At 36.8% G+C, this 13,077-nt stretch overlaps 1 protein-coding gene across 2 annotated transcripts; it reads left to right on the forward strand.

The window, feature by feature from the left end:
- LOC139949478 (NLR family CARD domain-containing protein 4-like) lies at positions 1-9,544 on the forward strand. Of its 2 annotated transcripts, XM_071947842.1 has the most exons (4): positions 1-271; positions 627-806; positions 1,348-1,428; positions 2,437-9,544. In XM_071947842.1, exons 1-4 carry the CDS (start codon positions 1-3, stop codon positions 5,247-5,249), a joined length of 3,345 nt encoding a protein of 1,114 aa, XP_071803943.1. In that variant the 3' UTR covers positions 5,250-9,544. The 2 variants fall into 2 exon arrangements, with proteins under 2 accessions (XP_071803943.1, XP_071803952.1); XM_071947851.1 differs by lacking the exon at positions 1,348-1,428.
- Positions 9,545-13,077: the final 3,533 nt, after the last annotated feature.

Consider the following 13,077-nt stretch of genomic DNA (forward strand, 5'->3'; position numbering starts at 1 on the left):
ATGAAGCATCAATCTCGAGAAGGACTTGTAACTCAACAGAGTGCCTCTACTGAGAAACAAGATTGCTTAGTCCAGTCGCAGAGAACTTCTCCTAGAATAGGGGCCATTCCTAAGAACACAAGAGGAAGGAAGGAACAAATGAAGCCTCAATCTCAAACAAAAGAAAAAAATCATCTTAGTGCCTCGGTCCATTTGTTGGAGGAACCTGAACAGAGTATATCGTCTACAGCAGGAATCATCAATGAGATAGCTTCAAACTGTCACAGTAAAGGTACAGATCAACAAGAACCTTTATGCTTTATTTTAACAACAACATGAGGAATCGGAATGTTTATCAAAAGGTTACGAACTTCGAGATAAAGAGATCTCTGTACAGTTTTGTGCATTCGCGAATATACGGTTTACCGGTACGTAGGTTCCTCAAATCCCTAGACACTTCACAATCCAAGCTTACTCCTCCAGACTCGATGAAAACTTAGAGATTCTACAGTCCTAATGAGAGTTCAATGAAAGCTGCGAGATTCCATATTCCTGATGGGCGTTACCGCAGATTGAAGGTTCAGAAGTTTTGAATCATGTATTTAAGTGTTCAAAAACAATTTTTTTTCCATCTCTCCTTTATCTAGACATAGTTCCTGCAGTTCACCAAGACCTAGCAACAATATCACAATCATCCGATGCGCTTACCTTAGTTCATCACCAATCACAGGCAATGGTGAACAACATGTCAATCGGAGATGGTAGTAACGTCTTTATGGCCCCCGCTTCTGGAATAACCTTCAATAAAAATATCAACCATGTAACAGGTAACAGGTATTACATTATTATACAACAACTTTGTATAAAAACAATTACAATAAAAATGTTTACATTTAACATTTAAATATTTAAATTTCAAGAATAAATCCCACCACCTCATCAAATGGACCAAACACAGAACAAACAAATAAAAACAAACAACGAAACATCAATAAAATTATGTCTAGTGAATTTATATTATCCACGCATAATTATGTTACTAAAAAACTTAAGGTAAAAAAGAAGCATCTTCTGCTGAAAAAATATCATACTTTGTTCAAGAATATATTGAAACAATTGTTGTGCTGAACTTTGTTTGTTAACGCTCACCAGGAGCGGCGCGCCCCAATACTCAAGCTCAAGTTACCCCAATTATACTGAAAACTAAGGAAACATTGAAGCAACTCGTGTTGATGTACAGAAACAATTTTTCTACAGAAGAGCAAAGCCACTTTGAGTTTAAGAATTATCATATAATATAATGTAAACTTTTTAGCAATAAATATAAGACATTTCTTGCGTTGATTTTTGTTTGTTATCTCTCAACAGTAATGGCACACCCCAATCCTCAAGCCCAAGCTATTGCAGATGTGACTAGAGGGGCATTGAAGCTAGTGGACATGACTACAGGTACTAGCTAATAGATACTCATAAGATACACAAAATAAACACCTATGATAAGGTTGTATGAGTTGAGAAGGTTTAAAAGGTAGTGAACATAATTAATGAAAATGACACTAAATTGGAATCATACTTAAACGTCATTTCAACTTGTTTTTGTTTAATATTTTTAAAATTCATTCAACAAAATTACACTTGAGTGTAATCATATGAAGACATTTTCAACTTGAAAATGAGGAAAGGAATACCCATCTGACGTATTGTTATTAGCATGTCAGTAGACAACCCCTGTGGATGAAATGTATTCAAGTTCTCAATCATTTGAGTCTACTAACTTTGTGTCCAGTTCGAGTCTACATCAAAGTTTGGGGTCACCAAATGTTAAGCCTGTGCCCGAATCACGAGTCACTTATACAAAACAAAAAACAAGTATCATGAGTACATCAAAGTTGAAATGTTCTGTTCCTGAAACAGAACACACTTTTAAAAAACAACAATGTGTAAAAAAAAGTGCTCAAACTTTTAACTAGTCATTTCGAGGCTGGTTTAAAAGCAAATAAAACATTATCCTCACCTCAACGCTCTGAACAGTAAATAGCCAGTCAAAACAAAAGATTGTCTATTCACTAATCTTTTTACTTTAAAAAAAAGTCCAAAGTATGAGTTTAGATTTTGTTACATTTTTTTTAAAGGTTAGATGTTTGAGTCAATGACATAAGTTGGTGTCAATTCTTCAACCCTACCACAAGTCCCTGAGACAAATGTAATATTTACTTCCTCTTGAGTAATAATTTGTTAAGTTTGTTACTACATCATCCACACTTTTGATTTGCATAAAAAATATAGTTAGACTCCCGATAGTTAGTTACCACAGCTGCACAAGATCAATAATGGTATAAACTTTATGCATCAAGACACATACAAACTTTATTATTAAAAAATAAAAAGGCATCTTATGACACAATGAAAAATTCAGCTTTTGATGATGTTGCTGTTTCTTTTCATACCACCCTATAGGAACACCAGACCCCAGTCATCAAGCTCAAGCTATTTCAGATGAACTTACAGAGGCATTGAAGAAAGTTTACATGAATACAGGTAGCTTTGTACAGATGCTCCCATGGGTTGATGATGATCAGATCCACATAATGGACATCTACACTAAGCTTGTTTTAGTTGTACTTAATGACAAGGTAGGGAAGATTGTGAAAGAGAAAATACAAATGAAATCATATGAAGACATTTTCCACTTAAAAACAAGGGAGGACAATCTAATCAAACGTGTTGTTTTTAGTGGATCGGCAGGTCTTGGAAAGACTACTCTTTGTGACAAAATCGCTTATGATTGGGCAGTTGGTAAGAGTGAGATTCTCAAAAGGTTCGAACTTGTTTTTGTTTTGAAAATGCGATCACTGACAACAGCTACAGACCTCATTGACGCTGTCGCAGATCAGCTCATAGAGCGAGACATTGTCAAAAGGTGTGATTTAAAAGGGTTTATTGACAAAAACCAAGACAAAGTGTTGATCCTCTTGGATGGGTTTGACGAATTTCAAACCACTCAGACGGAAAAGTCCTCATTTGGTTCAATTCTCAAGGCTCTTAATCGAAAACAGTACAAAGACTGCTGGGTAGTTATCGCATCTCGTCCTCCCCTTGACCAACTAGTCAGCTCATCATTGGTTGAAAAGCCATTCACTCATGTGGAAGTTGAAGGGTTTTCAGCTACGGATATTAAGAATTATGTGAATAAATTCTTCCCTAAAGACCTTGAGAATGTTAGGAATCTGATAGAGAAGATACAATCTTCTGAAGTTTTGTCTGATTTGGCGAAGAGTCCAATGTTGCTGCTTTTGATGTGCTTGCTCTGGAGAGAGTCGGGAAAACTCCCAGAAACAATGACTCGGCTTTACACTGAAGCATTGAAATACATATTCAGGAGAAAAGCAAAAGACTTGTCACAAGATGAAGTATCACAAATATTGATTTCAATTGGAAAGGTTGCTCTACATGGGTTAAATTCTACAAATCAGTTTCTTTCCTTTAAAGAAAAAGATTTTGACAAGAAAGCATTCGATGCAGCAATACGTGCAGGTGTTCTCACTAGCGAAAGGGTCTTCAAGGAGCTAGACGCTCATAACAATGTGTATTTTATAAACAAAACTTTCTTGGAATTCTGTGCTGCAATGTATTGGCAAAGTTTAATCAACACAGAGGAGTTTGAAGACATCCTTGTCCGGGTTTGCAGTGCCTCAAGGATATATCCTTCTACATATGAGTATCTATTAAGGTTTTGTTGTGGTGACAATGAGGAATGTACAAACAAAGTCTTACAGAATCTGCAAAAGAATGAAGACCTAAAGTTGGGTTTTATTTGTTACTTTGAGAGTCAGTCCAAGAATTTACAATCAGAGGATTTCATCAATGCAGTTGTGAGGACTGAAATTAGTATAAATGAGTGGAATAGTGATTTTTTGGACTCCTTCTTTCACTTAGTGAAGCAGATTGGTAATCAGAAAAAAATCCAAGGTAGTGCCTACCTTTCCAGTGTAAATAGGCTTTTTATTACAGCCTGTGACCTACGGTGGTTAGGTAATGGGTTAGCAAATTGTTTTACTAATATGATTAATATTTCATATCTTGAACTGACTACTTCCAACTTGTGTAGTTCTGCATCATTGTGGGCTAGTCATTTGAAGAGAATGAAACTCCTCAATAATCTGATATTGAAAAACTGCTGCCTGTTGGTGCATGACGTGGCCCCTATTGCTGAGTCAGTGAGTAACATGCCAACTCTAGTTGAGCTGGATCTGTCTTTGAATACGTTCTTGGGTGGTTGGGATTTGGCATCAGTGTGGGCTACTCATTTGAAGAGAATGAAGCACCTCAAAAATCTGAGACTGAGCAACTGCAATCTGATAGGGGAAGACATGGCCCCAATTGCCGAGTCAGTGAGTGACATGCCAACTCTAAATTGTCTGGATTTGTCTCGGAATTATGACTTGGGTGGTTGTGCATCATTGTGGGCTACTCATTTGAAGCAAATGAACCACCTCAAGAACCTGAGCTTGGCACTCTGCCAACTGATAGGAGAAGACATGGCCCATATTGCCGAGTCAGTGAGTGACATGCCAACTCTAAATTATCTGGATCTGTCTTGGAATGATGACTTGGGTGATTGTGCATCATTGTGGGCTACTGATTTGAAGAGAATGAAGCACCTCAAAAATCTGAGACTGAGCAACTGCAATCTGATAGGGGAAGACATGGCCCCAATTGCCGAGTCAGTGAGTGACATGCCAACTCTAAATTATCTGGATCTGTCTCGGAATTATGACTTGGGTGGTTGTGCATCATTGTGGGCTAGTCATTTGAAGCAAATGAACCACCTCAAGAACCTGAGCTTGGCACTCTGCCAACTGATAGGAGAAGACATGGCCCATATTGCCGAGTCAGTGAGTGACATGCCAACTCTAAATTATCTGGATCTGTCTTGGAATGATGACTTGGGTGATTGTGCATCATTGTGGGCTACTCATTTGAAGAGAATGAAGCACCTCAAGAATCTGAGCTTAGGTGGCTGCAAACTGATAGGGGAAGACATGGCCCGTATTGCTGAGTCAGTGAGTGACATGCCAACTCTAAATTATCTGGATCTGTCTTGGAATTATGACTTGGGTGATTGTGCATCATTGTGGGCTACTGATTTGAAGAGGATGAAACACCTCACGAAGCTGGGATTGAGATTGGGCACACTGACAGAGGAAAAAAGGAGACTCATCAATGATGCATGGAAGGATATTACCACTCTAGATGTAGAGATGGATTAAAAGACCTCATGGTATTGATTCAAACCCAGAGATTGAATTGTTTGACAATTAAAATATAAGAAGAGATCCAAAGGTGGAGTATTTTCATTGTTTGGTGAAGGAGAGATTAAGAGTTCACATCTAACATCCAAGTTGACTGTTGTGTGCAGCCTTGTAAAGCATTTCCTCTGTCAGAGTCACTAGTCTTTTGTTTTCATCCCTGTAGTATATACTGTTAAAAGCAATCACTCTTTTGGTTATTAACTCCTCCATAGTATACACTGATAAAACCGCCACTTTAAGACTCTTTGGTTATCAACTCCTCTGTAGTATACACTGATAAAAGCAGCCACTTTAAGACTCTTTGGTTATCAACTCCTCTGTAGTATACACTGATAAAAGCAGCCACTTTAAGACTCATTGGTTATCAACTCCTCTTTAGTATACACTGATAAAAGCAGCCACTTTAAGACTCATTGGTTATCGACTCCTTTGTAGTCTGGTAATACTGATAAAACCAGCCACTTTATAACTCTTTGGTAATCAACTCCTCTGTAGTATACACTGATAAAAGAAGCCACTTTCAGACTCTTTGGTTATCAACTCCTCTTTAGTATACACTGATAAAAGCAGCCACTTTAAGACTCTTTGGTTATCAACTTCTCTGTAGTATACACTGATAAAAGCAGCCACTTTATGACTCTTTGGAAATCAACTCCTCTGTAGTATACACTGATAAAAGCAGCCACTTTAAGACTCTTTGCTTATCAACTCCTCTTTAGTATACACTGATAAAAGCAGCCACTTTAAGACTCTGGTTATCTACTCTGTAGTATACACTGATAAAAGCAGCCACTTTTAGACTCTTTGGTTATCAACTCCTCTTTAGTATACACTGATAAAAGCAGCCACTTTAAGACTCTTTGGTTATCAACTCCTCTTTAGTATACACTGATAAAAGCAGCCACTTTAAGACTCATTGGTTATCAACTCCTCTGTAGTATACACTGATATAAGCAGCCACTTTAAGACTCTTTGGTTATCAACTCCTCTGTAGTATACACCGATAAAAGCAGCCACTTTAGAAGACTCTTTGGTTATTAACTCCTCCATAGTATACACAGATAAAACCAGCCACTTATAGACTCTTTGGTTATCAACTCCTCTTTAGTATACACTGATAAAAGCAGCCACTTTAAGACTCTTTGGTTATCAACTCCTCTGTAGAATACACTGATAAAAGCAGCCACTTTAAGACTCTTTGGTTATTAACTCCTCTGTAGTATACACTGATAAAACCAGCCACTTATAGACTCTTTGCTTATCAACTCCTCTTTAGTATACACTGATACAAGCAGCCACTTTCAGACTCTTTGGTTATCAATTCCTCTGTAGTATACACTGATAAAAGCAGCTACTTTAAGACTCTTTGGTTATCAACTCCTCTTTAGTATACACTGATAAAAGCAGCCACTTTAAGACTCTTTGGTTATCAACTCCTCTGTAGTATACACTGATAAAAGCGGCCACTTTCAGACTCTTTGGTTATCAACTCCTTTGTAGTATACACTGATAAAAGCAGCCACTTGAAGACTCTTTGCTTATCAACTCCTCTTTAGTATACACTGATAAAAGCAGCCACTTGAAGACTCTTTGGTTATCAACTCCTCTGTAGTATACACTGATAAAAGCAGCCACTTGAAGACTCTTTGGTTATCAACTCCTCTGTAGTATACACTGATAAAAGCAGCCACTTGAAGACTCTTTGGTTATCAACTCCTCTGTAGTATACACTGATAAAAGCAGCCACTTTAAGACTCATTGGTTATCGACTCCTCTGTAGTATACACTGATATAAGCAGCCACTGTAAGACTCTTTGGTTATCAACTCCTCTGTAGTATACACTGATAAAAGCAGCCACTTTAGAAGACTCTTTGGTTATTAACTCCACCATAGTATACACTGATAAAAGCAGCCACTCTAAGACTCTTTGGTTATCGACTCCTCTTTAGTATACACTGATAAAAGCAGCCACTTTAAGACTCTTTGGTTATCAACTCCTATGTAGTATACACTGATAAAAACAGCCACTTTTAGACTCTTTGGTTATCGACTCCTCTTTAGTATACACTGATAAAAGCAGCCACTTTAAGACTCTTTGGTTATCAACTCCTCTGTAGTATACACTGATAAAAGCAGCCACTTTAAGACTTTGGTTATCAACTCCTCTGTAGTATACACTGATAAAAGCAGCCACTGTAAGACCCGTTCGTTGTAATTTGTTTTGCTTTTGTACCACTGGTTGTTTGCCAAGTATACTTAGCAAACAAGTAATTCTTCTCCTTATAGCATACATGATGAATTGAGAATGGGCACACTGGTGTATTTTATCTTTTGTAACTCATAAAATGGAGTTTCAATTTTGAGTATTTTTAGAACTATCACAGATTCCTCTTTTGTACATTGCTCTACATTGCTGTATGAAATTTGTATGTTTCACCATAAAGAGTTAACCTTGTATGACTTTTCTGTGGAGATTTTTAATTGTTTGGTTTAGAGAAAGAGTTTGGCGAAGTTCATTCATCTCAGCTTATAAACTGGCTAAGAACATAAATCTTGCTTAAAATATGAATAGGGTTTTGTATATCTAAATACCGTACTGTATATTGTTTGTGACTGATGCTCTTTATTGTTGTCCTTTGCTTTACATTTTTATTAAAATGGTTCTTGTATCCAACTGAATTTTCCAATTGTATATTGTAATTTGGCATGTATCATGTTTCATTATAAAGAAACAACCTTGCAATTGTTAATCTATACATGTACCATGAATTTATGTGTTGATATTTTGTTGTATATTTGAGATATACTTTTGAACCAATTTAATCACATCCCATAAATTTCATTTGATACTCATTTGAAATATGACGTAATCGGATTTCAGAAATGAACGGATCCGCATACATTTCAAAGAGGATTTTTCGCATCTGTAAAAGAACTCAAACCCAAAACTGTTTCGATGGAAAATCATCAAAAGCTTTGTCAAAGGAAACAAGTACAGACAATATTGAAATGCGACATCAAACATTTTGGGATTTAGAAACAAACTTGCTGGTAAATAGTATCAGACACAGTGGCATTCTACACCATTTTAACTTGAGGTTAGAGACATTTTCCATCTCCATGAGGACCATCTTTTGGGAAGATATGTGGATCACAAAACTCAATTTGACATTAAGGTTCCTCTTTACGTTCCGTTAGTTATCACAGAAGTGGTAACTATTGCGCTATAGTTTACAGTTTTTCACACACAAAAAAACTTTTCTAATACCAACTGTCTTCACACAAACATTTTTTTTTAGAACCAACTATAATCAAAGCAAACTTCACTCCCTGCTTCAAAATACGAAGGGTGCAGTATGTCACGCTACTGTTGCTATGGATCGACCAATCATAATAGAGGATTGAAGATAATAGTTGTTGTGTTGTGTCTTCTACCAACTGTCTTCTACATATTTCAGGATATCGTTTTCAGTTTACAATTGTTAGTCAAAACACAACAAAACCAGTTTTCTTCAAAACGAAGAATTACATTTCTGTAAATGTTGTAAAGGATTTCGAAATAACTAAAATCTGTAAAATTACCACAAGTCACCTCCCAGCAAAGAGCTTTGAGTATCAGTCAACAAGAAAGTTATTAAATTGTTTTGATTAATTTGATAGGCATTCATTTGGGATTGAGCAGTTACATTACTTATGAATTTTGGAAACCTTTTTTGATGCCTGCAGAGTTATGGTTTTTTTTGGCAACATAATTATATAGATATATAACAACTTACTAAATTCATAATTTTAAATTCATACTGAATTTGTATTCACGGCAGAAGAAAAGATGACATTGTACCTGCAATGATACAAACATTAAGTTTGGGAAACAGTCAAGATTATGTCATGAAAGTTATTTGGTTACAGGAACATTACAGTTGCCCTTGAAAGCAAAACATACGTAGAATAACAAACAAGTGCAGCCATTTTTAAAGTTTGTATCATCGAAGGTACAATTCTTCTTCAAGACTTCCTCTACCAGCCTACTACAACATTGACCAAAATAATGCAAGAGCATTTCTCGCTCAAATGTTGGTTAATGTACGGTATAATCTTCTTTTTTCGTACTAAATACCTCACCTAATATTGCTTTTTTTCTGAAATATGTAGATTTGTTGATGTGCCTAAAGCGTTCACTGCAGAAGGTTGTAGTTAATTAAGCAGTGAATGTGAGCGTCTGTAAATAAAGAAAATAAGTTTGAAAATCTGATCGTTTGTCGTGAATTTTCATTGTAATTATCATGTTTTTGAAGTTGAATTATAGTAAAGGTATGAACAAGGGTCAATCCAAGTCAAATCATCGCCATGGTGGGTCCATCTAATGGATTTTCTTCCATTTGCTGATTAGTTTTGATCTTATTTAATATTAGGAAACTCTAAATTAAGCATTCTTGGCCTTGTGGTTTGTAAGTTACAGGTCGTTGAACTTCTGAACTTGCGACTTTTCAACCAAAAGTTGCAATGCTTGTACCTTCAGTAATAATTTTTTTTTTTTTAAATGGCTGTGATAATTATATCTTAATTAAAGCCCCTGATACATGAAGTAAACTTTGCAAATATTATAAACAAAAAACAATCAACAAAATCAGTCAGGGCTGGGCAAATAAACGTTGTACCTTTGGCCGCATTGTTATGTTTTACCAAAATAAAGCGTTACCAATGGCCACGTCGAATATTGAACTTATAGACACGCATGGGTCTTGAAGGAACATCAGCTTTTTACTTGCGTAGTAAATATTTGTTTCAAAATGGTTTGATATTGAATGTATTATTATTTTGTGCAGAGGTCTCATATAAAAGTGCATACGTGTGTGTGTTCTTTATCAGTAAGTTATGGACCAGCCTAGGTTAAAGTTTAATAACTCAGTTCATACGAAATATAAACAAAACAAATTAAAGTTGAAGAAAACTTACACCGCAGGCGAAGATCAACAGTTGTTTAAACCACTTGGTTAAAGCCAGGAAAAGCCATTGAAAATTCCTTATGTTGGAGACCTGCGATCTAAAATATCTGATTCATTTGAGGCATTACTTATTAGTTCTTCTGAGTTAATGTTATATTACGAAGCTATTTAGTATTTAATAAACACAAACATTTGGGAATGGTGAGTGGGTCAAAACAAATACTGTTGGGGAAAAAACATTTCAATGGCCCGTTGCTTGTACTCACACATGCTTTTTTGGCATGCCTACATATGGTGGCCCTGAAGGGACATCGCCTACATGTAAATTCCTCTATCATCGAACGTTAACCATGTTCTTTCAAATCAAATTCTATAACCCATTGTCAATAAATCATTCACACACCTGGAAATTTTCCAATATTACGTCAGGGGATAATAATAAAAGACTGCTGATTGGATAGTTTTGGGGCTTTGGTCTGTGTCGGATGGGGATTTTACTTTGGCAGCCGCAGTTGATGTTGGCGCATTACGTTGTATCAAACCATCCTTGTATATAGCTCTGCGTGTTGTTGGATGGAAAGATATTTCTACCCAATATAGTCAGGTAGCTTAGCGAATGGATGTGGACGTTCCGGACAAAAGCACCAAATTTTGTCCACGTGTTCCTTAATACCTAAGCTTTGCATTTTTGATAGGAACCACCTCACAAAGACGTATTATGGCGGCCATCTTGGAAATCCAAGATGGCCGCCATTTAAAAACCTGTTTTTGCCAGTATCTCACCTCCTGAGTCACCTAGGATCACAATTATGGTGTCTAGATATACATTTCCATGGTCAAGGAATACATCTTCACCACTTAGAAAAGCAACAGTGCTTTTTTTTCTTTGTATGGCGGCCATCTTGGATTTTTAAGATGGTAACCATATGAAAAACCCATATTTGCCGGTATCTCGCCTCCAAAATTATATAGAATCACAAATAGTGTGTCCAAATATATATTTCCATGGTCAATGGATCCAACTGTACCACTCAGAAGAGCAGCAGTGCCTTCTTTCTTTTATAAAGCGGCCATCTTGGGTTTTCAAGATGGCCGCCATATGAAGAAAACACACATTTTATCAATATCTCACCTTCTAAATCACTTATAACCACAATTTTGGTGACCAAATATACATTTTCATGGTCGATGAATTTAGTTGTACCACTCAGAATAGACCTTTCTTTTGACACGTCACGAGTCACGTGACAAAACAATTCCACCATCTTGGTTGGCAAAAGTTTGTTTACTTGTGTGTAAATGTATACAGATACGAACTTTACAATCGAATAATCATGGTTCTTAGCCGCTGTTGCTGCAAAAATTGGTTCGGATCAAAAGAAGGGTTAAAGTTCTTTCGCTTCCCTGAAGTTGACAAGTGTCAGGATCAAAATAAAGCGTGGATAGATGCCGAAACACGTCCGCCAGCGCAACAGGCATAAGATTGGCAACCTTCACGACATGATGATCATGATATTCATGACCGGATATGCATGCATGCTAGCCCACCTTGTTGAGCTGTTAATGGCTCCGCTTTTAACATCGGTCTCATCACTGTCACGACAGTGATGAGACCGATGTTAAAAGCGGAGCCATTAACAGCTCAACAAGGTGGGCTACATGCATGCATGCATGGTGTGACCACTTTGTGTCCGGTAAATCATTCATTATTTCCATGTTATTGTTAGCAAGTAGAAGTACTCTAGTCTATGTTGTTAGTTAGCGTTTTCCTCGATAGTTGGATTATTCATATTGGAAAGAATGTCACACAGAACTGCCAGTTTTCTCATAATAATAAATTTGAGACATCACACATTTTCTTCCTGTTCCATCTACCTCCCAAAAATGGTTTAGAGAATTATATAGAGAATAGTGCATTTTTTCTTTCATTTTCACACAGTCCCACAGTACGAGTATCACACATTTTCATGTATCCACATTTTGCTCGCAAAGCATAAAGAAGGGTTACCGTCACTTGCCAATGAACTGATCGTTTTAAAAGTCAGAATGGAAGGGGCCTACATACATGGTTGCTGGGAAGAGAGAATACTGGTCTTTGACAATTACCAATGGTGTCCAGTGTCTTAACAGCCCCCAGCTGGCACAAGGGTAGAGTTGTCTGACAACTGGTGATTTTTCGTTTAAGACACAGCCAGTTTCATTTCATTTTGCTGTTCTCTCAAGTAATTTCAAACGTGCAGATTCCAGTGTGCTATGAAATTTAACCTTTTGCAGTTGTACTAGGTGGGGTATGACCCAAGTTGTCAAGTAGCAAATTTGTGATCCAGATCACTGAACGAAGGAGGTGAGATATTGAATGGGTTTATACTTAGCAGCCATATTGAAGGTGATCGATGGCCTGCTTTTCCAAGTAGTACAGTTGCACTCCTTGACCATAACAATATATATTAAGAAGCCATTATTGTTACTCTAAGTGACTTAAATGTGAGATATTGGCAAATACGTTTTTGTCTTCTTATGACAGCCATCTTGAAAACCCAAGATGACCACTACATAAAAAACCCAAGATGGCCGCCATCCAAAACAAAGAAGGCACTGCTGCTCTTCTGAGTGGTACAGTTAGATTCATTGACCATGAAAATGTATATTTGGTCACCATAATTGTGATTAAAAGTGATTTAGAACATGAGATATTGATAAAATGTGTGTTTTCTTCATATGGCGGCCATCTTGAAAACCCAATATGGCCCTATATAAAAGAAAGAAGACACTGCTGCTCTTCTAAGTGGTACAGTTGGATCCATTGACCATGGAAATATATATTTGGACACACTATTTG

Source organism: Asterias amurensis, chromosome 2 (genome assembly GCF_032118995.1).
Source record: "Asterias amurensis chromosome 2, ASM3211899v1".
Lineage (NCBI taxonomy): Eukaryota > Metazoa > Echinodermata > Asteroidea > Forcipulatida > Asteriidae > Asterias > Asterias amurensis.

Bases quoted from the DNA above. Each gene is read 5' to 3' on its own strand.
- LOC139949478 (XM_071947842.1), top strand. From the start codon at position 1: ATGAAGCATCAATCTCGAGAAGGACTTGTAACTCAACAGAGTGCCTCT. The intron at 272-626 runs GTACAGATCAAC...TCCTTTATCTAG, and splicing joins TTCAAACTGTCACAGTAAAG to ACATAGTTCCTGCAGTTCAC. The intron at 807-1,347 runs GTAACAGGTATT...ATCTCTCAACAG, and splicing joins AAATATCAACCATGTAACAG to TAATGGCACACCCCAATCCT.